Genomic DNA, 25777 nt, shown 5'->3' with positions numbered 1-25777 from the left:
GGGGGGTTAGGACTGCTGGGCACTGCTGTCGACCCAAAACCCAACGGCCCCCAGAAATCAGTGTATGTAGTGCATTAAAAAAACAGCGATGGGTGTGTGCAATGCATTAAAAGACCTGTGGGGCAGGCAAGGCAGAGGAGCAAAGTTGACATACTGGATCCTGGTCCAATGCCCGCATCCCTTCGACCCCGCACCAGCCCCCCAAGAAACCCTAACTATGTGTGTGTGTCCGGATGTGATTAGTGAAGAAATATTTACAGTGAATGGTGTGAGTGCGTGCTAAGTGAGCGATTGAGAGGCATGGAGCCTGCAGGCTAACCGGGATAACCAATGGGTGAGAGGACCGTCACACCCAGCCCCGTAGTACGGGCCCCCGGATACTCGCCCCATCCCAGCCAGCACCCACTAACCACCCCATAGTGCGGAAGGTGGACCCGCCCCCAGACCAGGCAGCAACAAAACCCCACAGCGGGTCCCGCGGTCAGCAGGGTACCTACGCCATGCCCCCCGCGAGAAGAGGGGGAGCCGATTGCAGCCATACGCAAGGACAGGAGAGAAGAGGAGGAAGCAGGCCCGATGAGCGACAGTTCCTTCGCCCACCAGCAGCCGGAACGGGGAACCAAAGCGGACACCAGTTGGCACAACCCCAGCACCAGTACACTATATAAAGACTGTATTTACAGTCCTCTCCCAAAGTATTGGAACGGCAAGGTCAATTCCTTGTTTTTTGTTGTATACTGAAGACATTTGGGTTTCAGATCAAAAGATTAATATGAGACAAAAGTTCAGAATTCCAGCTTTTATTTCATGGTATTTACATCTAGATGTGTTAAAGAACTTAGGACAGAGCACCTTTTGTTTGAAGCCTCCCCCTATTGTCTCATATTCATCTTTCGATTTGAAACCCAAATGTCTTCAGTATACAACAAAAACAAAGGAATTGACCTTGGCATTCCAATACTTTTGGAGGAGACTGTATACTGCATGCTTAAAAGGACAATTGTCATGATCCATGCCAGGCAGTTCCTCTGTTGGAGCTTGGGTGGCGCCTTGCGCCTTTTCTCTCGCTCTCCCCCCTCTTCTCCCCAGTAATCAGCATCACCTGGTCTGTGCACCTGTCTTCAAGCAACAGTGATTTCTGCCTGCATTTAAGCCTGCCGACCCAGAGATCCAGCGCCAGAGTATTTCGCTATTGTTGGTAGTACACAGCTCTGCTCTCGTGGCTTCACCTCTTGTTGCTAATTGTTTCCGGACTATGCACAGCGATACTTACTCTCACATGTGATCGTCCGCTTCCAGGTTTCCTCCCGTGTCTCCAGCTTCGTTGCCCACTCCAAACACGCCTTCAAGTCCTGCCACCTGGTCCCGCTACCGTCTCCTGACTGTTCCTTGTGCTACCGCACTTGGTTTAATTCGTCACTGGCACTCGCATCCTTTGAATCATTCTTGGCCGAGCTTAAAAAGGTCTTTGATTACCCCATTCCCCGAACCCGTTGGTGGACACCAACGGTGAGGGATGCCGTCAAGCTGAAGAAGGAGTCCTATCGGGCCTTTTTGGCCTGTGGGACTCCTGAGGCAGCTGATGGGTACCGGCGGGCCAAGCGGAATGCAGCTCTGGTGGTCGCTGAAGCAAAAACCCGAGCATGGGAGGAGTTCGGAGGAGTTCGGTGAGGCCATGGAGAAAGACTTCCGGACGGCTTCGAGGAAATTCTGGTCCACCATCCGACGTCTCAGGAGAGGAAAGCAGTGCACCACCAACACTGTGTATAGTGGGGATGGGGCGCTGCTGACCTCGACTCGGGACGTTGTGAGTCGGTGGGGAGAATACTTCGAAGACCTCCTCAATTCCACCGACACGCCTTCCCATGGGGAAGCAGAGTGTGGGTTCTCTGAGGCGGGCTCTCCTATCTCTGGGTTTGAGGTCACCGAGGTAGTTAAAAAGCTCCTCGGTGGCAGGGCCCCGGGGGTGGATGAGATTCGCCCGGAGTTCCTAAAGGCTCTGGATGTTGTGGGGCTGTCCTGGTTGACACGCCTCTGATACATCGCGTGGACATCGGGGACAGTGCCTCTGGATTGGCAGACTGGGGTGGTGGTCCCCCTTTTTAAGAAGGGGGACCGGAGGGTGTGTTCCAACTACAGGGGGATCACACTGCTCAGCCTCCCTGGTAAGGTCTATTCAGGGGTGCTGGAGAGGAGGGTCTGTCGGGAAGTCGAATCTCAGATTCAGGAGGAGCAGTGTGGTTTTCGTCCTGGCCGTGGAACAGTGGACCAGCTCTACACCCTCGGCAGGGTCCTCGAGGGTGCATGGGAGTTCGCCCAACCAGTCTACATGTGTTTTGTGGACTTGGAGAAGGCGTTCGACCGTGTCCCTCGGGGAGTCCTGTGGAGAGTGCTTCGGGAGTATGGGGTACCGAACCCCCTGATACGGGCTGTTCGGTCCCTGTATGACCGGAGTCAGAGTTTGGTCCGCATATCCGGCAGTAAGTCAGACTTGTTCCCGGTGAGGGTTGGACTCCGCCAAGGCTGCCCTTTGTCGCCGATTCTGTTCATAACTTTTATGGACAGAATTTCTAGGCGCAGCCGAGGCGTAGAGGGGGTCCGGTTTGGTGGCCTCAGTATTGCATCTCTGCTTTTTGCAGATGATGTGGTTCTGTTGGCTTCATCAAGCCGTGACCTCCAACTCTCATTGGAGCAGTTCGCAGCCGAGTGTGAAGCGGCTGGGATGAGAATCAGCACCTCCAAATCTGAGACCATGGTCCTCAGTCGGGAAAGGGTGGCATGCCATCTCCAGGTCGGGGATGAGATCCTGCCCCAAGTGGAGGAATTCAAGTATCTTGGGGTCTTGTTCACGAGTGAGGGAAGAATGGAACGGGAGATCGACAGGCGGATCGGTGCAGCGTCTGCAGTGATGCGGACATTGTATCGGTCCGTTGTGGTAAAGAAAGAGCTAAGCCGAAAGGCGAAGCTCTCAATTTACCGGTCGATCTTCGTTCCTACCCTCACCTATGGTCATGAGCTGTGGGTCGTGACCGAAAGAACAAGATCCCGGATACAAGCGGCCGAAATGAGTTTCCTCCGCAGGGTGTCCGGGCTCTCCCTTAGAGATAGGGTGAGAAGCTCGGTCATCCGGGAGGATCTCAGAGTAGAGCCGCTGCTCCTCCGCATTGAGAGGAGCCAGATGAGGTGGCTGGGGCATCTGATTCAGATGCCTCCCGGACGCCTCCCTGGTGAGGTGTTCCAGGCATGTCCCACCGGGAGGAGACCCCGGGGACGACCCAGGACACGCTGGAGAGACTACATCCTTCGGCTGGCCTGGGAACGCCTCGGGATCCCCCCGGAAGAGCTGGATGAAGTGGCTGGGGAGAGGGAAGTCTGGGCGTCCCTGCTGAAGCTACTGCCCCCGCGACCCGACCCGGATAAGCGGTAGAGAATGGATGGATGGATGGATAATTAACCTACCATGCATGTTTTTGGGATGTGGGAGGAAACCGGAGTGCCCGGAGAAAACCCACGCAGGCACGGGGAGAACATGCAAACTCCACACAGGCGGGGTCGGGGATTGAACCCCAGACCTCAGAACTGTGAGGCAGACGCTCTAACCAGTCGTCCACCGTGCCGTCGGCCTCAACGACATTACTGTGAGAAACAAAGCTCCACTACCTCTCATAGAGCCTTCCTTCGAACCCATCAGCAACACCCAAATATTCACCAAGTTGGACCTGCACGACGCCTACCACCAAATCCGCATTAAGGAGGGGGACGAATGGAAAACCGCCTTCAATACACCCCTCTGACATTTTGAGACTCTTGTCATGCCCTCTGGGTTAACCATTGCACCCGCTGTGTTCCAAACCTTCATCAACGACATCCTCCGTGATATGCTGAACCGGTTCATCTTTGTCTATTTGGACGACATCCTCATCTTCTCCCACTCTCTTGAAGAACATTGCCACCATGTCCGCCAAGTCCTTCAGCATCTCCTTGAGAATAGTCTCTTAGTCAAGCCTGAGAAATGTGAATTCCAATTTTCCTCCGTGCACTTCCTCGGATACATCATCACCAAGTGACAACTACAACCGGACCCAGCAAAAATTCAAGCAGTCGTTGACTGACCCATTCTCTCCACCCGCAAAGAGCTGCAACTTTTCCTGGGGTTTGCCAATTTCTACTGTAGATTCATCCGTAATTACAGGAAAGTGGCCATCCCTCTCACCAGCCTCAGCTCCACTAGCTCTCCCTTCCAGTGGACTCCTGCTGCATCCCAAGCCTTCGAGCGCCTCAAGGAATTATTCACCCCTGCCCTCATCCTGAGACACCCCGACCCCTCCCTCCAATTCATAGTAGAGGTTGATGCCTCAGACACTGGAGCAGGGGCAATTCTCTCCCAGAAAAAACGTGAAGAACGTCCTCCCTGTGCCTTCTTTTCCCGTCACCTGAACGTCCTCCCTGTGCCTTCTTTTCCCGTCACCTGAACGCAAATAAGAAGTTGGAAATCGGGAGCTGCGAGCTATCGTCTGGACTCTAGAAGAATGGAGGCATTGGCTGTAGGGGACCGTTTCCCCATTCATTATCTGGACGGACCATAAAAATCTTGCTTACCTCCGTTCCGCTGAGCGGTTGAACCCCGTCAAGCTCGTTGGGCATTATTCCTCAGCCGGTTCAATTTCAGCCTCTCCTTCCGCCCTGGTTCCTGTAACAACAAGCCTGATGCCCTCTCTCGCCTCCATTTCCCCCATTCCAGCCCAAGTGAACCAGAGCCCATCCTTCCTTCATCTTGCTTCGTCGGGGCGGTCACGTGGGAGATTGAACAGTTGGTTACGGAGGCTCAGAAGACGGAAGATCCCAAGACCGGACCTCCTAACCGGCTGTTCTTGCCCAATTCTGCACGCTCTGACGTCCTTCAGTGGGCCCACAACTCTAAGCTCACCTGTCATCACAGAATCACTCGCACCATCCATTTCATCCAGCAACACTTCTGGTGGCCCAGCCTGGCTAAAGACACCGGAGAGTTCGTCCTAGCCTGCTCCGTCTGTGCCCGAGGTAAAACTTCACATCGACCCCCAGCTGGTCTGCTGCGCCCCTTCCGAGGCGCCCCTGGTCCAACATTTCCCTGGACTTCATTACCGGTCTACCCCCCTCCGAAGGTAATTCCATCATTCTCACCATCATAGATCGTTTCTCCAAGTATGTCCATTATGTACCCCTTCCCAAGTTGCCCTCCGCTTTTGAAACCGCTAACCTGGTAGTCCTTCATGTATTCAGACTTCACTGCATCCCTATTGACATTGTCTTGGACCAAGGTCCTCAGTTCTCCTCCCAGGTCTGGAAGGAGTTCTGCAAGGCGGTGGGCGCAGCAGCTAGCCTGTCTTCCGGCTATCAACCCCAATCCAACGGCCAGACGGTGCGGGCAAATCAAAGCTTGGAATCTGCTCTCCGCTGTGTTGCTGCTCGCAATCCCGCCTCCTGGAGCACCTTTCTCCTATGGGTGGAATATGCCCACAACTCCCTGACCAGCTCCGCCAGAGGTATGTCTCCCTTCATGGGATGTTATGGTTTCCAACCTCCTCTGTTTAAGGAACAGGAACATACGGTGGTGGTTTCTGCCGTAGGGAGCACCTTCGATGAATCCAAGCTGTCTGGAAGGACGTCAGGGCTGCTCTTACACGTTCAGCCGAAAATAATAAGCGACTGGCGGATCTTCTTCGCTCTCCCAGACCCGAATACAAGGTGAGGCAGATGGTTTGGCTCTCTTCCCCTGATCTCCCCCTCCAAACTGAATCCTGTAAGCTCACTCGAAGCTTCATTGGTCCCTTTCAGTAAAATCATCAAAGCCACCTCGGTACAGTTAAAATGTCCTCTATCTCTCAAGATACACCCAACATTTCATGTTTATCTGGTTAAGCCGGTCTCCACCAGTAAGTACCCTTTGGAGTTAACAAACTATAATAACATTGATATGCCAATAAACAAAAAACTTATCAGGTAATCTTGCAAATTAAAATTCACCTAATTTGTCAATGGAGGACCTATACCTGGTGGCTTCACCATTGAGCATGTGCCACAGTGCATGGAGAAAAATCCCCTGATCAAGGTACTTTTATTCTGAAATGCCACATCGGATTTGGATGAGACCTCTTTTTTTGGAGACCTAGGATAGTGTAGTGTCTTCCAGAACTGGACTGGTTTTGCGATACCTAATAGTTTTTAATGATTTTTTTAAATCAATGGTAGTGTGAGTGAAATACATATTTCAGGGGACTTTTATTTTGAAATGCCACATCAGATTTGGATGGGCCCTCTTGTGTTAGAGACCTGGGGTGCTATAGTGTCCCTCAGAACTGGACTGGTTTTGCAATACCTAAGACATTTTTAAATATTTTTTTTTAGTTCAGTGGTAGTGACAGTGAAATATGGAGCGCTGAAGGGAGTTTTATTTTGAAATGCCACATCAGATTTCGGTGGGACATCTTTTAGTGAAGACCTGGAGTGGTGTAGTGTCCCCCAAAACTGGACTGGTGTTACGATACCGAAAGGATTATTTTTAATCCTTTTAAAAAAAAATCAGTATGCATTGATATCCACGTTATTTGGAGGCTTTTATTTTGAAGGTGGCTTTCGTTGCTAGTTGGTGGCTTATTACCGTAATGCCTAGTATATACAAAATTAGAGGTGGCTGGCTTGACTTCTTTTCGAGTGGAGGCTGGCTTGACCTCAGTTTGTATTTTGTGCTTCATAAGGGCCAGTCTAGTACTCGTACTCTTTTACTACGAAGCCACACTGTTTTAACACTTGCAGAATGTGGCTTGGCATTGTCTTGTTGAAATAAGCAGGGACGTCCCTGAAAAAGTCGTTGCTTGGATGGCAGCATATGTCGCTCCAAAACTTGTATTTACCTTTCATCATTAATGGTGTCATCACAGATGTGCAAGTTACCCATGCCCTGGGTTTCTCCAGATTCTTTGAATCCTTTGATGATAGTATGGACCATAGATGATGAAATCCATAAATTCCTTGCAATTCTATGCTGAGAAATGTTTTAAACTGTTGGACTATTTGCTTATGCAGTTGTTCACAAAGTCGTGAACACCGACCCATCCTTACTTGTGAAAATCTGAGCTTTTCGAGGGTGCTACTTTTGTACCCAATCATGACACCTGTTTCCAATTAATCTGTTCATCTGTGGAATGTTTTCTTTTTTTTTAATAGCATTCTTCAACTTTCCCAATCTTTTGTTTTCCCTATCCCAGCTATTTTGGAACGTGTTGCAGGCATGAAGTTCAAAATAAGAGAATATTTGCAAAAAAATATTAGATATCTTGTCTTTTGACAAGATATTTCAACCTATATTCAACTGAATATAGGATTTACATTTTACACAACGTCCCAACTTCATCGTAATTTTTGTCAACGCCAAAGCGTGTGCTATTAGTAAGTACAATACGTACAATATTATGGAGTGGTGGTGAGTGAGTGAGCTTGTGTTGAAGGTGCGCATAGGTGCGACTTGATGGCTGAAAAAAAATTTAATTACATCATCGATTAGTTGAAGCTGACTCAACTATCATCAGCTTAATGTCGACTACATAAGTAAATAAATAAAGTCGTTCAACCCCTGGACGCATACACTGGGAATCCATAGTCAGTCCAATGGGAATTGTGTCACTTCAAGTATAGAGTGCAAATCCAGCCTCATGTTGGTCATAACTTGTCTGTAGTGAGCAGCCAAATTGTTTGGAGGAGAGAGAGAACCATCTTGTTCATTCTTCATAAATGTGCCGAGACAAAATGATCTGCTTGTTTAGTTTCACTCACCCCAGACAGTTCAGTCAGAGTGGAGTTCATCTCCTGGTAACAGCCTGAAGCAGCACTGTGGATGTCACTGTAATACCTGCACAACACACACACGCACAACACACACACACACACACACACACGCGTGCATCCACACACACACACAAACACGCGTGCATGTGTGTGCGCACACACACAAACAAACACACACACACTCTAATTACACCATGTAACACTCCTGTAAGATTGGCGACATGTTTCCACGCTAAGGCTACATTATGTTCCTGGCGGCCATGGGAGCCCTGTTTAACCAAAATGTAGTGCTCCCTGGGATTTAGGCCATTTACAGTGGTGTGTGAGAAAGTGTTTGTCTCCTTCCTGATAGCTTCTTTTTTTGCATGTTTATCACACTTAAATGTTTCCGATCATCAAACAAATTGAAATATTAGTCAAAGACAACACATTTAAACACAAAATGCAGTTTTTAAATTAAGGTTTTTATTATTACGGGAGAAAAAACAATCCAAACCTACATGGCGCTTTGTGAAAAAGTGACCATTGCCCCCTTTTAAAACATAACTGTGGTTTATCATACCCGAGTTCAATTTCTCTAGCCACACCCAGGCCTGATACTGCCATGCCTGTTCTCCATCAAGAAATCACTTAAACAGGACCTGCCTGACAAAATGAAGTAGACCGAACGATCCTCAAAAGCTAGACATCAGGCCGAGATCTAAAGAAATTCTGGAACAAATGAGTAAGAAAGTAATTGGTATCTATCAGTGTGGAAAAGGTTAGAAAGCCATTTCTAAAGGTTTGGGACTCCAGCGCACCACAGTGACAACCATTATCCAAAAATGGCAAAAACATAGAACAGTGGTCAACCTTCCCAGGAGTGGCCAAGTGACCAAAATTATCCCAAGAGCGCAGCGACGACTCAGCCAAAAGGTCACAAATAGGGTTGGGCAGCGAGACTCTAGAATCGATTGGAAGTGGGACTAACATTCCGGTTCTCCCGGACTCGTTCAAATTAAGACATTTCGATTCCCAGTTTCGATGTCTACAGGACTGTAGACTGACCCCAAAGAAGAAAGAGGCAAAAACCAACAAAGAAGCGGCGAAAATCAACAAAGAACAACACGCATGAAGACGTGCTTGTGCCCAACGGCAACGGCGAACAAAAGTGTGTTTTAACTATGTTAAAGAAATGACCAGTCACCTCAGTGCAACACTTGGATTAAGATTATATTGTGCAAAGGAGGCTTTCACGATGTGGAGAAGACTGACATGCTCCCTCCCGCTCCGAGCTTCAGCCTACACCTCGCGGAACTTCAGTCAAGTCAATTGGGTGAGTGAAACAATAAAATACGTCTATGCTAACACTGAGGCAGCTACCAAATTAAACGGTGGGTTGCACTCTTACACTGATGGTTTTTAGCGTTTATTTTGTTCTTCAAACCAACATAAGAGCTGATGACAGACACAAAAATAACATATAAATTACTTTACCATACTGGAAAGAAAGTAGAAAGAGTCGCATTACAAGCTTAACATTGAGCTAAAACTTCTCCAAAGGTCAAACTAGTAACTTTACATCACAATGACTTGGGACAAAATTCACAAAAAAATCTCACAGTATCACAAACACTAACCTTGAGTCTCATCGGTGAGTAGGTAAAGGAATCAATGTTTTAGAGAGCATTTGGTTCCATCCATTACTCTTTTTCTTGCGTCTCGTTTTAAATGTGTTTTTACCGGTCTCGTGTGAAGTAATTTTTCATGCCAAGATGTTGAGTTCTGGTGTGTACCCTTCAAACGTTTACATGCTTAAAACAGGAAGTAAAGTTAAAACTTGCACATATAAACCATTTGATGTGATAACATGCTATATTTAACTTTTAGCTGAAACAATAATTAATGAATATTAAGTAAATTGGGTTAGTTCCACACCCTTTGCCTTTTAGTTCATATGTTTGATATTGATACTGGTTATAAAGAAGGCCGAGTCAAAAGTTCATTTTAGTTTATGCTGCAGGCTGCATAAAAAATGGATGTTCATAATTTGGACACCCTTTAAAACGTGCAAACTTTTTTAGACCCAGGCCCCTAAAAGAATCACAATCGAGAATCGCTTGGAACCAGAATTGAAATTAAGAATCGGGACCGGAATCGCTCAAATTCAAACGATTAACAACCTGAGTCACAAAAGACCCCACAACAACATCCAAAGAACTGCAGGCCTCACTTGCCTTTGTTATTGTCAGTGTTCATGAACCCACCATAAGAAAGAGACTGGGCAAAAATGACCTGCATGCGAGAGTTCCAAGACAAAAACCACTGCTGAGCAAAAAGAACATTAAGGCTTGTCTCAATTTTGCCAGAAGACATCTTGATGATCCCCAAGACTTTTGGGAAAATACCTTTGTGGTCTGAAGAGACAAAAGTTAAACTTTTTGGAAGGTGTGTGTACCATTACATCTGTCGTAAAAGTAACACCACATTTCAGAAAAAGAACATCATACCAACAGTAAAATATGGTAGTGGTAGTCTGATGGTCTGGGGCTGTTTTGCTGCTTCAGGACCTGGAAGACTTGCTGTGATAAATGGAACCATGAATTCTGCTGACTGCTAAAAAATCCTGAAGGAGAATCTACGGCCATCTATTTGTGACCTCAAGCTGAAACAAACTTGGCTTCTGCAGCAGGACAATGATCCAAAACACGCCACTAAGTCCACCTCTGAATGGCTGAAGAAAAACAAAATAAAGACTTTGGAGTGGCCTAGTCAAAGTCCTGACCTGAATCCTATTGAAATGGTGTAGCATGACCATAAAAAGGAGGTTCATGGTCGAAAACCCTCCAATGTGGTTGAATTACAACAATTCTGCAAAGATGAGTGGGCCAAAATTTCTAATTGCAGATTCATTGCAAGTTATCATAAACGCTTGATTGCAGTTTTTGCTGCCAAAGGTGGCCCAATTATTAGGTTTAGGTGGCAATCACTTTTTCACAGAGGGCCATGTAGGTTTGGATTTTTTTTCCTCCCTTAATAATGCAAACCTTAATTCAAGAACTTGTGTTTATTTGTGTTGTCGTTGACTAATATTTAAATTTGCTTGATGATGAGAAACATTTACGTGTGACAAACATGCAAAATAAAAATAAAACAAATAAAATAAAAAAATAATAATATCAAAATCAGGAAGGGGACAAACACTTTCACATGTATATATATATATATCCTTTTGTTTTTGGTACAGTTAATGTCCTGTCTTTACTCGTGCTTATAAATTTCCACAACAAATGAGGCTGTCACTGTTGTTTTAACCTTTTAGTTTAACAAATAATCCATGCATTTACATTCTTATTGCTCTTTAATATTGTAGCAAACTGTTATGTGTGTATTGTTGTGTGTTGTTTTTGGAAGGGTTGTGAGAGCAAGAAGTATTCTGTTGTGCTTAGCGCTGTTAATTCTGAGGGGCTATGAAAGCATCGCTCTGCACACTGTTGGGAAAATGAGAAAGAGAGCCTCGAGGTGAGCTGATTTCAAAGTACTGTACATAGTTTACCTTCCTCCTCTTCTTTTAATTCTTTATATAATTTCATTTTAATGGTGTGAATGTGAGTGCAAATGGTTGTTTGTTTCTATGTGCCCTGCGATTGGCTGGCGACCAGTTCAGGGTGTACCCCGCCTCTCACCTGAAAATAGCTAGGATAGGCTCCAGCATGCCTGCGACCCTAGTGAGGATAAGCGGTAAAGAACATGGATGGATGGATGGATGGATGGATAATTATATTGAGGGTGAATTCTCCATGCAAAACATTTTAAATATTCATCCATCCATCCATTTTCAACACCGCTTATCCTGGTTAGGGTCGCGGGAGCCTATCCCAGCTGACTTCGGGCGAAAGGCGGACTACACCCTGAACTGGTCGCCAGTCAGTCACAGGGCACATATAGACACAGACAACCATTCACACTCACATTCACACCGTCACTGAGTGGGAACTGAACCCACGCTGCCTGCACCAAAGTCTGGCGAGGGTACTGTTACACCATCAGTGACTTACATTTTAAATAGTTTTTTATATATATATTTTTAATTTTCACCCGATTTTTGGCGCCCCCTTGTGGCCGCGGCGCACAACGCATTTGCTAATCCCCCCGATATGGGCGCTGGTTGTGTTCATCCCGTTTTGAATGCCCTATTACGTACTGTGGTGGTGGTGTTGACCCTGTTTTACGGCGGTCGACTAGGTTTCCCATGTACACTCTGACTGATTTTGCAAATTTTTGACAATTTAAAGATTTCGCTGCGCATCCACGGCAATAATGGCCTGTCACTTTTGCCCATCTCGTCCCCTAGCGTTGTCTGATGACCACCACTTTTCTCCACGGTGGCCTGAAATGGGAACATAGTGTAAATGTAGGCTAAGACAGTGAGTACGGAAAGTTTTCAGACCCCCTTAAATTTTTCAATCTTTGTTATATTGCAGCCAGTTCTTTTTTTCCTCATTAATGTACACACAGCACCCAATACTGACAGAAAAAAAACATAATTGTTGAAATCTTTTGCTGATTTATTAAAAAAGAAAAACTGAAATATCACACTGCCATAAGTATTCAGACCCTTTGGCCATATATTTAACTCAGGTGCTGTCCATTTCTTCTGATCATGCTTGAGATTGTTCTACAACTTCATTGGAGTCCAGCTGTGTTTGATTACACTGATTGGACTTGATTAGGAAAGCCACACACCTGTCTATATAAGACCTTAGAGCTCACAGTGCATGTCAGAGCAAATGAGAATCATGAGGTCAAAGGAACTGCCTGAAGAGCTCAGAGACAGACTTGTGGCAAGGCACAGTGCGGGCCAAGGTTACAAAAAAAATTCTGCTGCACTTAAGGTTCCTAAGAGCACAGTGGCCTCCATAATCCTGAAATGGAAGAGGTTTTGGACGATCAGAACCCTTCCTAGGTCAAACTGAGCAATCGGGGAAGAAGAGCCTTGGTGAGAGAGGTAAAGAAGAACCCAAAGATCACTGTGGCTGAGCTCCAGAGATGCAGCCCTCCACCAGTCGGGGCTTTATGGCAGAGTGGCCCGACGGAAGCCTCTCCTCAGTGCAAGACACATGAAAGCCCGCATGGAGTTTGCTAAAAAACACCTGAAGGACTCCAAGATGGTGAGAAATAAGATTCTGTGGTATGATGAGACCAAGAACTTTTTGGCCATAATTCTAAGTGGCATGTGTGGAGAAAACCAAGCACTGCTCATCACCTGTCCAATACAGTCCCAACAGTGAAGCATGGTGGTGGCAGCATCATGCTGTGGGGGTGTTTTTCAGCTGCAGGGACAGGGAGACTGGTTGCAATCGAAGAAAAGATGAATGCTGCCAAGTACAGGGATATCCTGGACAAAAACCTACTCCAGAGTGCTCAGAACCTCAGACTGTCCGAAGTTTCACCTTCAAAAAAGAAAATGACCCTAAGCACACAGCTAAAATACCGAAGGAGTGGTTTCAGAACAACTCTGTGACTGTTTTTGAATGGCCTAGCCAGAGCCCTGACTTAAACCCAATTGAGCATCTCTGGAAAGACCTGAAAATGGGTGTCTATCAACGTTCACCATCCAACCTGACAGAACTGGAGAGGATCTGCAAGGAGGAATGGCAGATGATCCCCAAATCCAGGTGTGAAAAACTGCATCATTCCCAAAAAGACTCATGGCTGTATTAGCTCGAAAGAGTGCTTCTACTAAATACTGAGGAAAGGGTCTGAATACTTATGGCTGTGTGATATTTCAGTTTTTCTTTTTTAATAAATCTGCAAAAATTTCAACAATTCCGTTTTTTTTCTGTCAATATGGGGTGCTGTGTGTACATTGTGGAAAATAATGAACTGAAAAGATTTTGGCAAATGGCTGCAATATAAAAAAGAGTGAAAAATTTAAGGGGGTTGAATACTTTCCGTACCCACTGTATCTCCTTCAGCAGTGATTCTTAACCAAGTGTGTGCCGAAAGCGCCACCTTGAGGGCCACAAAAAGCTTTCAGTTTTACATCTGTGGGCTGCAGCAGCCGCATAGGTTAGCCACCTCACTGACTACAGTAGGTATACACTTTCCTGAGATGCTACGATACAGCTTCCCACCAGTGAGTGGCAGTAATGCATACAGTAAATCAACTGTTTACAAGCTGCAATGTTAGCAGAAGAAGACACTTAGACAGTTGGAAAGTTAAAAACTGATGGTGAAAATGATGCTACTGTGCCACTTAGGGAAATGAAAATAAAAAATAAAGGTTGAAAAGTTTAGTGACACACATACAATGATGGCGCGCACTGACCCAAGGGGGATGGTGATACAGTTTTACTTTAAGATTGGCCTAAAATATAAACCATCAAATCAGTGCTTGCCAGGATAGGCACTTAGCTCTGAAGTCCATAAACGGGATGTGAAAACAGAGAAAAAGTAGAAGGTGAGAATAAACCAAAACATTTATTATAGGCTTTTCAGAAAAGGGCTGTTTGGGAACCGGAAAACACAGAAGGGAGGCATGAAGGACTATTTGGAACGGTTCTTGCGGTCCAGAGAGATCCCTCAAGTGGCGATGATGCACATGAAAAAAACAGAAGGTGGGCTTAAAATTCATTCAGTAATATACTAAGGCAGCATAACAACGCTCGAATGGCCAAATTGACCTAGAAGTGCATTAACATGAATAAAGATTTTGGGAAATCTTGCAAAAGTTTGTTATCTCGGGCCATAAATAAATAAATAAATAAATAAAAGATTCAACCTTTATTTTCTTCCATGTCCTCTTTGAAGCTCTGTATGATGATAAACCTTCCCAAAGAATGAACTGTTGCCAAAGTGCAATGCCGTCTTCTTAAACTCTTTAACTACGGCAGTGCCAAGAGCCTAGTGTGTGGCTTGTGAACTAACACTATCCAACGAATCCATGGTAACTCACCTCTCCACCAGCTGTTTGTATCGGGGGATTTCCCGGGCATAGAGCAACTTGTTGACCGGAGAGTCCTAATTGGACAAAAAGCGGTCACATGGGGTCACATGTCAGGCATGTATGAAGTTAGGCATAAACCAGCACACGAGTGACGTACTCGGCCCACTTTGTGCTCTGATGTGGTACACGAGTCGATAAAGGTCTGAGCAATGACGGATAGGACGGCATCGATGCTGTCAGTCACCTGGACATCCAACACAAACTGGGGGTTCTTCAGGATATTCACCCAGAACCTGAGGGGGAGACTGGTGGTGCAGACAGACAGCAGAGTTAGACAGACACAGTTTGGTCAGGTGATCTGGTTGGTGTTTCACCTGTTGGTTTTCCAGATGTGGACAGTCTCTGGGTCTTCAATGTCGTGTTTCTCCGCCATGTCATCCAGGAAGTCAAAAAAAAACCTAACAGCAATGGGAGGAGGACGCTTCGTGCTCAGGATGGCAACAAAGACGTCATCCACAAACTTCTGCAGAGTCCCCTACAGGCACGCAGGTGGACAAGTGTATCATGACTACAGGACGTGAAAACCTGAGTATTACCTTCAAGGCACTAGTCTGGTCAGTAAATATAGTTTCAACGACTCATACTTTAATGGACGGTAGTCTGCTAGAGGTGATTCACATTGTTTCTACTGGTGTTACCTTCATTGACAGTAGTCTGGTCAGGTAAATCTCAGGTATGGCCTTGGCTCTCTCTCGCTCCCTCATGCTGCTCTTCCTGTGTTTGGGAATCTCTGGATCTTCATTGCTTTTCACCAGATGCCACAATCGAAGTCCCTCCTCTTCTTCACTCTCCAGCATTGGTGTTTCTACAGCAACAACAAAATGTTTCACATGGTTTCCATGGGTTCTAAAGGTGCTGCACAGGTCCTTACTCTCTCCAGTCTGGAACACCTGATTGACTCGAGTACCACTCAAACTCTGGGAACGTGGGACGAGAGCGACCGTGGCTCCATCTGGAAGCTAAAGAACCACAAGAGTAGGTCAAGAGAACTAGACCATCTCTCCGAAAACCGCTCAGAGGTCATAGTAAAAAACTTTTACCTTGTAATGCTGTAGTGTGTTGAGTCGTTTCCAGCGACCTTGAACCACAGCTGTGACATCGTCATCTGACAATGTCAGGTGTCCCGCCTGACCCGAACGCCACTCTGTCAATCAAACAAGGAACCGTGGGTGGTTAGAACCAGATGCAAAGTTACCCAAAGCATTGACTGACAGGTGAGACAGGTGTTTACCCAAATCCAGATTGCCTGCTGCTGGTCTCTGAGAGAATGGAACTCCTCTATAAACCTGGTCCAGGATCTTATCCTTCACCTGACCACAGGTACACACAGGTGTTCATTTGACTAGTGATCATGAGACTGGCCACAGCCAAACAACTGAAGAAGGGTGTGGGAGGCGGAGGAGGGCAAAATGGTTAAGGAGTAGACAGGTTAATGTGAGGTCGAGTAGGTAAAGAGCAGATACAATTCATCTGGGAAGTATTCACAGCAGTTAACGTTTTCCACATTTTGTTATGTTACGCATATTATTTTTTTCCTCAAAATTCTACACACCACAGCATAACATGAGAACAGTTGTATTTTTTTTATTTATACAAATGTATTAAAAAACGCGGCACGGTGTAGGACTGGTTAGAGCGTCTGCCTCACAGTTCTGAGGACTGTAATTAAATCCCCGGCCCCGCCTGTGTGGAGTTTGCATGTTCTCCCCGTGCCTGCGTGGGTTTTCTCCGGGCATTCCGGTTTCCTCCCACATCCCCCCCAAAAAACATGCATGGCATGTTAGTTGAAGACTCTAAATTGCCCGTAGGTGTGAATGTGAGTGTGAATGGTTGTTTGTTTATATGTGCCCTGCGATTGGCTGGCAACCAGTTCAGGGTGTATCCCGCCTCCTGCCCGTTGAAAGCTGGGATGGGCTCCAGCACTCCCGCGACCCTTGTGAGGATAAGCGGCTCAGAAAATGGATGGATGGTATTAAAAAACATAACTCTGTAATCACATGTACATAAGTATTCATACACACATTTACGCTATACTTTGTCGATTCACATTTGGCAGCAGTTACAGCCTTAAGTCAAGCTTGGCACACCTACAGTATTTTTAGGCAGTTTTGCCAATTTCTCTTTACAGCACCTCTCACTCTTGGATGGGGAGCGTTGGTGCACAGCCATTTTCAGATCTCTCTAGAAATGTTCAATAGGATTCATGCTTGGACTCTGGCTGGGCCACTCAAGAACATGCAATTTCTGATACTGAAGAACATCCCCACAATGGGATACTGCCACCACCATGCTTCACTAAAGGGATGAGGGCTGGGACTGTGCTCTGTAAAACCGAGTTCCGTTCAGTAAGCTCTGCACTTACGGACCACAGTTTTTCAGTTTTGTACTCTGGCTACACAGTTGGGGTTCAGCTAAAATAAATGGGGTGAGTTAAAGTACAAGCCCAATTCCAAAGAAGTTGGGACGTTGTGTTAAACATAAATAAAAACAGAATACAGTGATTTGCAAATCATGTTCAACCTATATGTAATTGAATACACTCCAAAGACAAGATATTTAATGTTCAAACTGATAAACTTTATTGTTTTTAGCAAATAATCATTACCTTAGAATTTTATGGCTGCAACACGTTCCAAAAATGCTGGGACAGGGTCATGTTTACCAATGTGTTGCATCACCTTTTCTTTTAACAACATTCAATAAACGTTTGGGAACTGAGGACACTAATTGCTGAAGCTTTGTCGGTGGAATTGTTTCCCATTCTTGCTTGATGTAAAGCTTCAACTGTTTAACAGTCCAGGGTCTCCGTTATCGTATTTTACGCTTCATAATGCGTCACACATTGTCAATGGGAGACAGGTTTAGTACCTGCACTCTTTTACTACGAAGCCACGCTGTTGTAACACATGCAGAATGTGGTTTGGCATTGTCTTACTGAAATAAGCAGGGGCGTCCATGAAAAATACGTTGCTTGGATGGCAGCATATGTTTCTCCAAAACCTGTATGTACCTTTCAGGATTAATGGTGCCTTCACAGATGTGTAAGTTACCCATGCCATTGGCACTAACACAGCCCCATACTATCACAGATGCTGGCTTTTGAACTTTGCGTACATAACAGTCCGGCTGGTTCTTTTCCTCTTTGGCCCGGAGGACACGACGTCCACAATTTTCAAAAACAATTTGAAATTTGGACTCGTTGGACCACAGAACATTTTTCCACTTTTCATCAGTCCATCTTAGATGAGCTCGGGCCCAGAGAAGCCGGCGGCGTTTCTGGGTGTTGTTGATCAATGGCTTTTGCTTTTTGTAGAATTTTTATTTGCACTTACGGATGTAGCGCCGAACTGTATTTACTGTTCCTGAGCCCATGTGGTGCCCATGTGGCCCTTTTCACATTGATGTCGGTTTCTGATGCAGTGCAGCCTGAGCGATCGAAGGTCATAGGCATTCAGTGTTGGTTTTCGGCCTTGCCACTTACATGCAGTGATTTCTCCAGATTCTCTGAACCTTTTCATGATATTATGGACCGTAGATGATGAAATCCCTAAATTCCTTGCAATTGTTTGTTGAGGAACATTGTCCTTAAACCATTCGACTATTTTCTCACGCACTTGTTCACAAAGCGGTGAACCTCACCCCATCTTTGATTGTGAATGACTGAGCAATTCAGGGAAGCTCCTTTTATACCCAATCATGGCACCCACCTGTTCCCAATTAGCCTGTTCACCTGCTCATCAAACAGGTGTTTGATGAGCATTCCTCAGTCTTTTTTGTCACCTGTCCCATGTTTTTTGGAACGTGTTGCAGCCATAAAATTCTAATTTAATGATTATTTGATAAAAACAATCGAGTTTATCAGTTTGAACATTAAATATCTTGTCTTTGTCGTGTATAGGTTGAACATGATTTGCAAATCATTGTAGTCTGTTTTTAATTATGTTTAACACAACGTCCCAACGTCATTGGAATTGGGGTTGTAAAACATGGCTTTTATGCGGTTGCTGGCTTCCCCAAATGATCAGTGATTTATTTATTTTCTGTACCTCAATAATGTTTGTTTGCCTCTTCCACTAACAAAGTGCAAAGCCCTCTTTTAAATACCAGGTGGATCAGTCGGTAGAGCAGGTCGCCCATTGACCGAAGGGTCACTGGTTTGAATCCCGGCTACGAATGTCCACATGTCGAAGTGTCCTGAACCCTAATTTGCTCCCAGTGGGTCTGGCAGCGCCTTGCATGGCTCCAGTCGCCCATTGGTGTATGAATGTGTGTGTGAGTGGGTGAATGTGAGGCTTTGTAAAGCGCTTTGGGCACTGTGATGGTGTAGTTAAAGCGCTATATAAGTGCAGTCCATTTACCATTTGACCGGATATGAGCTGTCAGGATATTTCGCGTGCAAAACCAGGGGACGACAAGCCTGGCTGTGGTTCTTCTCGCTATCACTAATCAAGTGGCCATACCTTACAGATACAAATGGCTCTCTACTTGAAGTTACCACAAAAGGAGAAGCAGAACTAAACATATGGTCTTCAACAGAAACCTCCCACAAATCGAGCACCCCGGCAACATTCTCTCTCGTAAAGTAGCTGCCATTAAGCCTCTGCTATAAAATAGAACGCCTGACACTTCCATGTTACCAAGCTAAAGACCCATCTCAAATCTCCCTTTCATAGCCAAGATTGTTGAGAAAGTTATTTTTAACCAACTCAGCAATTTCTTGAACTTAAATGGACTTTTTGACAAATTTCAATCAAGTTTACGAACTCGTCACAGGACAGAATCTGCTCTTATAAAAGTGCTAAATGATATAAGGTTGAATACTGACTCGGGGAAAGGTGTCAATTCTGGTCTTGTTGGACCTCAGTGCGGCTTTTGATATGGTAGATCATAATATACTGCTGAACAGGTTGTAAACATGGGTAGGACTAAATGGAACAGTCCTTAAATGGTTCAGGTCCTACCTGGAGGAAACGAGTTATTTTGTAACCATTGGAAGTGTTCAATCTCATAGAATGGCAATGACCCATGGGGTCCCTCAAGGGTCAGTTCTTGGACCCCTCCTGTTCAGCCTGTATATGCTACCCTTGGGTCAAATTCTTCAGAACTTTAATTTTGACTATCATAGCTATGCTGATGACACACAGTTATATCTAGTAGTGTCTCCAGATGACGACAGTTCAATTGAGGTGTTGTGTCACTGTCTAAAACAGATAAATATCTGGATGAACCGAAACTTTCTTCAATTAAACCACAACAAAACTGAAATAATTGTTTTTGGCAATAAAAAGGATTCCTGTTCATAAATACCTGGAGTCACTCTCTTTAAAAACCAAAGACCAAGTCCGACACCTTTGTGTTCTGATAGATTCCGACCTGATTTTCAACACTCATATTAAATCAATTACTAAAACTGCCTTCTACCATCTGAATAAAATATCCTGAGTGAAGGCTTGCATGTGTCAAGCAGACCAGGAGAAGCTCAGCTATGCTTTTATCTCAAGTAGACTTGATTATTCTAATGGTCTTCTAACTGGACTGAGCATAAAACAGGCACAGTTCATTCAGAATGCTACAGCTCGGGTTCTGACCAGAACAAAGAGGTCAGAGCATATTAGTCCAATTCTAAAGTATTTGCACTGGCTTCCAGTCAGCTTTAGAATAGATTTGAAAGTTCTGCTACTGGTCTATAAATCACTAAACGGTTTAAGTCCTGTATACATGAATGAAATGCTAATGGAATATAAACCCAGTAGGGATTGGCGATCGACAGACTCAGGTCAAATAGTGGAGCACAGAGCCCAAAGCAAACATGGTGAAGCAGCATTTAGCTATTATGTTGCACACAAATAGAATAAGTTGCCAACAGAAGTGACGTCAGCCCCAAGTGTGCATGTTTTTAAGTCCAGGTTAAAAACTCTTTTTTCTCATGCTTTCTAGAGCATTTCCACTTTTAAATCATATTTCTTGCACTATACGCTGTTTTAATTGTATTTTTATTTTATTTTATTTTTTCTCTTTGTTTTAAATGTTTAGAAGCATTTTTTTTCTTTGTTTTTAAATGGCGTGGGCATCGGTATATTTAACCAAAGGGGCTGTCTGCGCCCGTGGGCAGAAACGCTGCTGACTTTATTCACTGCTAATTAAACCGCTTAATTCCCCCACCCCACAACCCCCGCAGACCGCATTCATTCGTATCCCCTCCGACGATCGTTCGTTTCCACCCCCATCACCCCACACCCTGACCTCCATAGTGGCGTGCCGGCCAGTCACTGGATTTAAAAAATATAATGGTGATGATAACAATAATAATGCATTCAATAAATTTATTTGTAAAAATCTGTCATCCACCATACATGTCCGAGGACCTCGCGTCTGTTTCTGCCTGCATGCACACTGATCAGATTCACCAAAATCGCATTCGATCGCCGTGTTACAACTGAGACGTGGTATTAATAGGTCTCAGCTCAGATGGACCTTCTGGCACCATGTCACTCCACCAAGCAGGGCACACCCTTGCTGCGCTAACACCACCCTGTTTGAGACAAATGGGTCTGCCAACGCGTAGTGAGTCTTACGCTTGTACGAAAGTGAAGATGCATCAGTGAAAATACAGCCCTGAGTCACCCAAATGTCACATGCTCTGGGCAGAAGCCCTAGGACACACCCTCGCTGGACCAACACCGCCCAGCTTGGTGCAGACCAGTAATAGGAAAACACGCATAGCGAGCCTTGCTCTGGCACGAATATCAAGACGCGCACCCTTTGCATTCCGGGGCACGTTGTGCAGTCGACGATTATTGATTTTCTTTGCAAATATTCTCACATTTTGACTTTCACGGCTGAAACACGTTCCAAAAAAAGATGGGACAAGGGCAACAAAAGACTGAGAAGAAAGTTGAGCAATACTCAAAATACACCTGTTTGGAACATTCCACAGGGGAACAGGTTAATTGGAAACATGTGAGTGTCATGATTGGGTATAAAAGGAGCATCCTCAAAAGGTTGTTCACAAGCAAAGATGGGGCGAGGTTCACCACTTTAAGAATAATATGAACAACTGCATGAACAGTTTAAGAATGTTTCTCGATGTACACTTGCAAGGAATTTAGGGATTTCATCATCTAAAGTCCATAACACTTTCAGAGAATCTGGAGAAATCCAGGCACGTAAGCAGCAAGGCCGAAAAGCAACATTGAATGCCAGTGACCTTCGATCCCTTACGCGGCACTGCATTAAAAACTGGTATCATCACTGTATCCAAAACACCCAGTAACGCCGCCAACATCTCTGGGCCTGAGCTAAACAGAGATGGACTGATGCAAAGTGGAAAAGTCTCTTGTAGTCTGAAGATTCTACAATTCAAATTGTTTTTGGAAATCATAGACATCTTGTCCACTGGGCCAAAGAGGAAAAAGATCACCCGGATTGTTATCTGCGCAAAGTTCAAAAGCCAGTATCTGTGGTGAAATGTGGGTGTGTGCCCATGGCATGAGTAAGTTGCACATCTGTGAAGACACATTAATGCGGAAAAGTATAGGTAAATACAGGTTTTGGAGCACCATATGCTGCCATCCAACCAAAGTCTTTTTCAGGGACATCTCTGCTTATTTCAAAAAGACGATGACAAGTCAAATTCTGCACGTGCTACAACAGCATGGCTTTGTAGTAAAAGAGTGCGAGTACTAGACGGGCCTGCCAGCAGTCCAAACCTGTCTCCCACTGAAAATGTGTGATGCATTATGAAGCGCAAAATAGGACAACGGAGATCCCAGATTGTTGAGCAACTGAAGTTGTTCATCAAGCAAGAATGGGAAAGAATTCCACCTATAAAGTTTTTGACAACGTCCAAACTACATTGGAACTGGGGTTTGTACATGCAACAACAATCTCCTGCCTTCTTCATATATCTGGGGTAAGGGGTAAGGGGTGCGGTGCAAGACAGAATCCTGCTAGAAAGCATCCATCCATCCATTTTCTATACCGCTTTATCGTCAATAGGGTCGCGGGCATGCTGGAGCCTATCCCAGCTATCTTCGGGCGAGAGGCGGGGTACACCCTGAACTGGTCGCCAGCCTATCGCAGGGCACATATAAACAAACAATCATTCGCGCACACATTAACACTTAAGTGCAATTTAAAGTCTTCAATCAACCCGCAATGCATGTTTTTGGGATGTGGGAAACCGGAGTGCCTGGAGAAAACCAATGCAGGCACGGGGTGCAAGAAAGCTAAAAAAAAAATTGTTTTAATTAAAAAAAAATTGAAAACACAAAAAGCCTAGTAGAACATATGAACTCTATTTGGGGTTAATCAGAGGAACTTTAAAAGGTGGCAGGTATATGTTGTTTATGAGTTTCAATGTGTGTTAATTCTGAAAACAGTCACATCTTCAGTGATAAGAGGGTGTGCAACCACATTATTTTGGTTGGTTTTTACTTTACCTCTTGAAAAGTTTAGATTTTTTTTAGTTTCACAGGTTAGTTAACATTAATTGTGGAAAAAGTTTTTAAATTACTTATCTTGGTCTAATTTTTTTACACCATAAAAACCTGGCATTTGCATAGGGGCGTGTAGAGTTTTGACATCCACTCTAAATAGAATTGACTGCCAACTATCCAGTGACACCTGATACACCATGAAACATCAGCCATACTTATTCCCCTCCTACAGTGAGACACGTGAGGAAGAGACACACAGGTCATAGTGTGACACGTAATCAGAAGGCAAGTCACAGTGAGACGTGAGGAACAGACAGGTAGGTCATGGAGAGACAGATGAGGAGCAGACAATCAGATCATAGTGAGACAGTAGATGAGCAGACAGACTGGTCATAGTGAGACGTGGGGAGGTACCTGTGTGATGGTGTCAGTGTCGAGTACTTTGACAGGACAAGGTTGAACTTCAGCTCCATTCTTCAGCAGCACATTCAGAGTCTGAACAATATACACATGCACACACACGCGTTGAGTAACACAATCCCATGACATGCGTGTGAAGGTGCATTGCCACAGTTACCACAGCGCAATAATCGACGTCCTCTCGCAGCAGGTGGCTGTCGTTGAGCGTCCGCTTCGCTTTTCCCGTCACAGCGTCCACTGGACCTTTGTCAACCTGATATTTTATGGCTCTGTAGAGCATGTAAAGCGGCTCGGCTGCCACCTCCTGACAAGTGGACACATGCGGGCGTCACTGACAGACAAACAGGCAGGCTGGAAACAGACACGGTGAGGGACAGAAAGGAATGAACCTTCAGGAAAGAGTAGAGGCAGATGGACATCCAGTTGGTCAACATCTTCTCAACAACCGTCTCTGTCCTGAAACAGCAAATGGGGTCAGATGTTTGTACACTTTTCTGATCATTTTATGACCTCTTCGTTTTGACATTTTCTCTTCTCAATTGACGTGCCTTCGCAGCATGAGTTTGGGATTCTTGGCGACATATTGCTGGACCAGATCCTGCAGCAGACACTTCATGACCTCTGTGAAATACTCCAGCTTATCATGCAGAACCATGGTCAGGAGACTGGCCACGTAGCCACGATCCCGCTGGGAAAAGCCCTGCTGCTCCTCCAGCGTGTGAATGAACTGCGGGACAGACAGAACATGGATGTTACCCGACATGCACGACAAGTCCGCCAATCCCACACGCCGCTCCACCCACCCTCGTAAGGAAGAATCTGTTGTTGAGCAGGTTGTTGAGCTGCTGGAGCCCCTGCTCCACCGTGTGTCTCCTGGACTCCGGCAGGTCCAGGTGGCGGCTCAGTGGCGCTGCCTGGTGGCCGGGGAAGAAAACTCTCTCTGCGTAAGTGCGATAGTCTAGCAGGGGGAGGCCTGGTCCTCCCACGTCACTGCTTAAATCCATCATTTCTGTCATCAGGTCTACAAGGCACACAGAATAAAAATCCCCAATCAAACATTTGGCACAATTCGACCAAAATGAGACATTTTCATTTACCAGTGAACTCTTTCCGACATTGATCGCCCACGTTGATCTCCAATGTTTCCAACTGCAACAAAACCTTCTTGTAGTCTCTGAGTGCCTGCTTGCTCTTCCTCCTAAATGGACAAACTTTCATGAAGAACACACTATCGACACTAAATGCTTATTCTTTTGAATGGACAGTTAAACAACCTAACCGGTACATGAGGATGATGATGAGCACTGATAGGATGATGAAGGCAGCTCCCGCCCCCAAACCAATCTGGGCAGCCAATGGGATGGGAGGCAGTAAAGAGTCAGTGTCGTACTGCACCATTCCCAAGTCCACCTGCAGGTTACCCATCAGCACCTGTGACAGACACACAATGTTAAAAACCCACGTGCCATTTTAATAGGAATACCTTCACCAGCCCACGGCGCTTCCAAAAACTAACCTGGAGGCGGGGCAGCCGGCTGCTGTCATCCACACTCATTGGTTGGACCTCAGGAGGCTCGCAGTACAGGTGAGTGCTGTCCAGTGTCTTCACCTCACAGTCCTGGTCTCCAAGGCGAGCTGCCACTTCCTGTCTGGACATCGCTTGCGTTAGGTCCTCACCCTGGTGGTATCAGCACAAAAGCATATTTTAGTTCATGCGGTGACATGGTGATGATGTGTTTCTATTAGGGATGGGCACCGAAATCGCTACATTTTTTGGTCCCGGCTGAATTTGGTCGGTACTACTGAGATCTGAGTCACGTAAAATCAACCGGTACCATTTTTCGGTACCTAAGCTTGCCCTTTTGACCGTGCAAACAGCAGGAGTGGAAGAGTTGGCCATTTCCCATGGCACACTGGAATGCATTCATGCCGTACAAGAGCGTGATGATGTCAGTCCTGCCGGCTGGTTCACTCACGTTAACAACAAAAAAGCATGGATGGAAGTGTGGCAGAAAAGTAACGAAGCAGCAGAGTTGCACTCATGAGAGTCAGACACAGCGGAATCCATATATAACACAATAATAATCCACATGATGGGGAAATGGGC

The 25777-nt window shown here is 45.5% G+C and overlaps 1 protein-coding gene across 5 annotated transcripts in view; it reads right to left on the bottom strand.

Annotated features, from left to right (window-relative positions):
- Window positions 1–25777, bottom strand: part of plxnb3 (plexin B3) — a 170511-nt gene that overhangs the window by 4197 nt on the left and 140537 nt on the right. For 3 of the 5 annotated variants that reach the window (XM_061747936.1, XM_061747954.1, XM_061747963.1), the window contains exons 22-37: window positions 25187–25348; window positions 24950–25101; window positions 24768–24868; window positions 24474–24691; window positions 24219–24397; window positions 24060–24126; window positions 23828–23974; window positions 23665–23745; window positions 16044–16122; window positions 15853–15956; window positions 15684–15771; window positions 15451–15617; window positions 15127–15287; window positions 14910–15057; window positions 14762–14826; window positions 7813–7888 (exon numbers count right to left, since the gene is read on the bottom strand). In XM_061747936.1, coding sequence (XP_061603920.1) covers window positions 7813–7888; window positions 14762–14826; window positions 14910–15057; window positions 15127–15287; window positions 15451–15617; window positions 15684–15771; window positions 15853–15956; window positions 16044–16122; window positions 23665–23745; window positions 23828–23974; window positions 24060–24126; window positions 24219–24397; window positions 24474–24691; window positions 24768–24868; window positions 24950–25101; window positions 25187–25348 — 1995 coding nt within the window. Of the gene's footprint in view, window positions 1–7812; window positions 7889–14761; window positions 14827–14909; window positions 15058–15126; window positions 15288–15450; window positions 15618–15683; window positions 15772–15852; window positions 15957–16043; window positions 16123–23664; window positions 23746–23827; window positions 23975–24059; window positions 24127–24218; window positions 24398–24473; window positions 24692–24767; window positions 24869–24949; window positions 25102–25186; window positions 25349–25777 lie in introns of those variants that run through there. The other 2 variants (XM_061747945.1, XR_009784597.1) reach the window with 2 other exon arrangements.

This window comes from Phyllopteryx taeniolatus, chromosome 1 (genome assembly GCF_024500385.1).
Source record: "Phyllopteryx taeniolatus isolate TA_2022b chromosome 1, UOR_Ptae_1.2, whole genome shotgun sequence".
NCBI lineage: Eukaryota > Metazoa > Chordata > Actinopteri > Syngnathiformes > Syngnathidae > Phyllopteryx > Phyllopteryx taeniolatus.
This window is presented reverse-complemented; position numbering and strand designations above follow the sequence as displayed.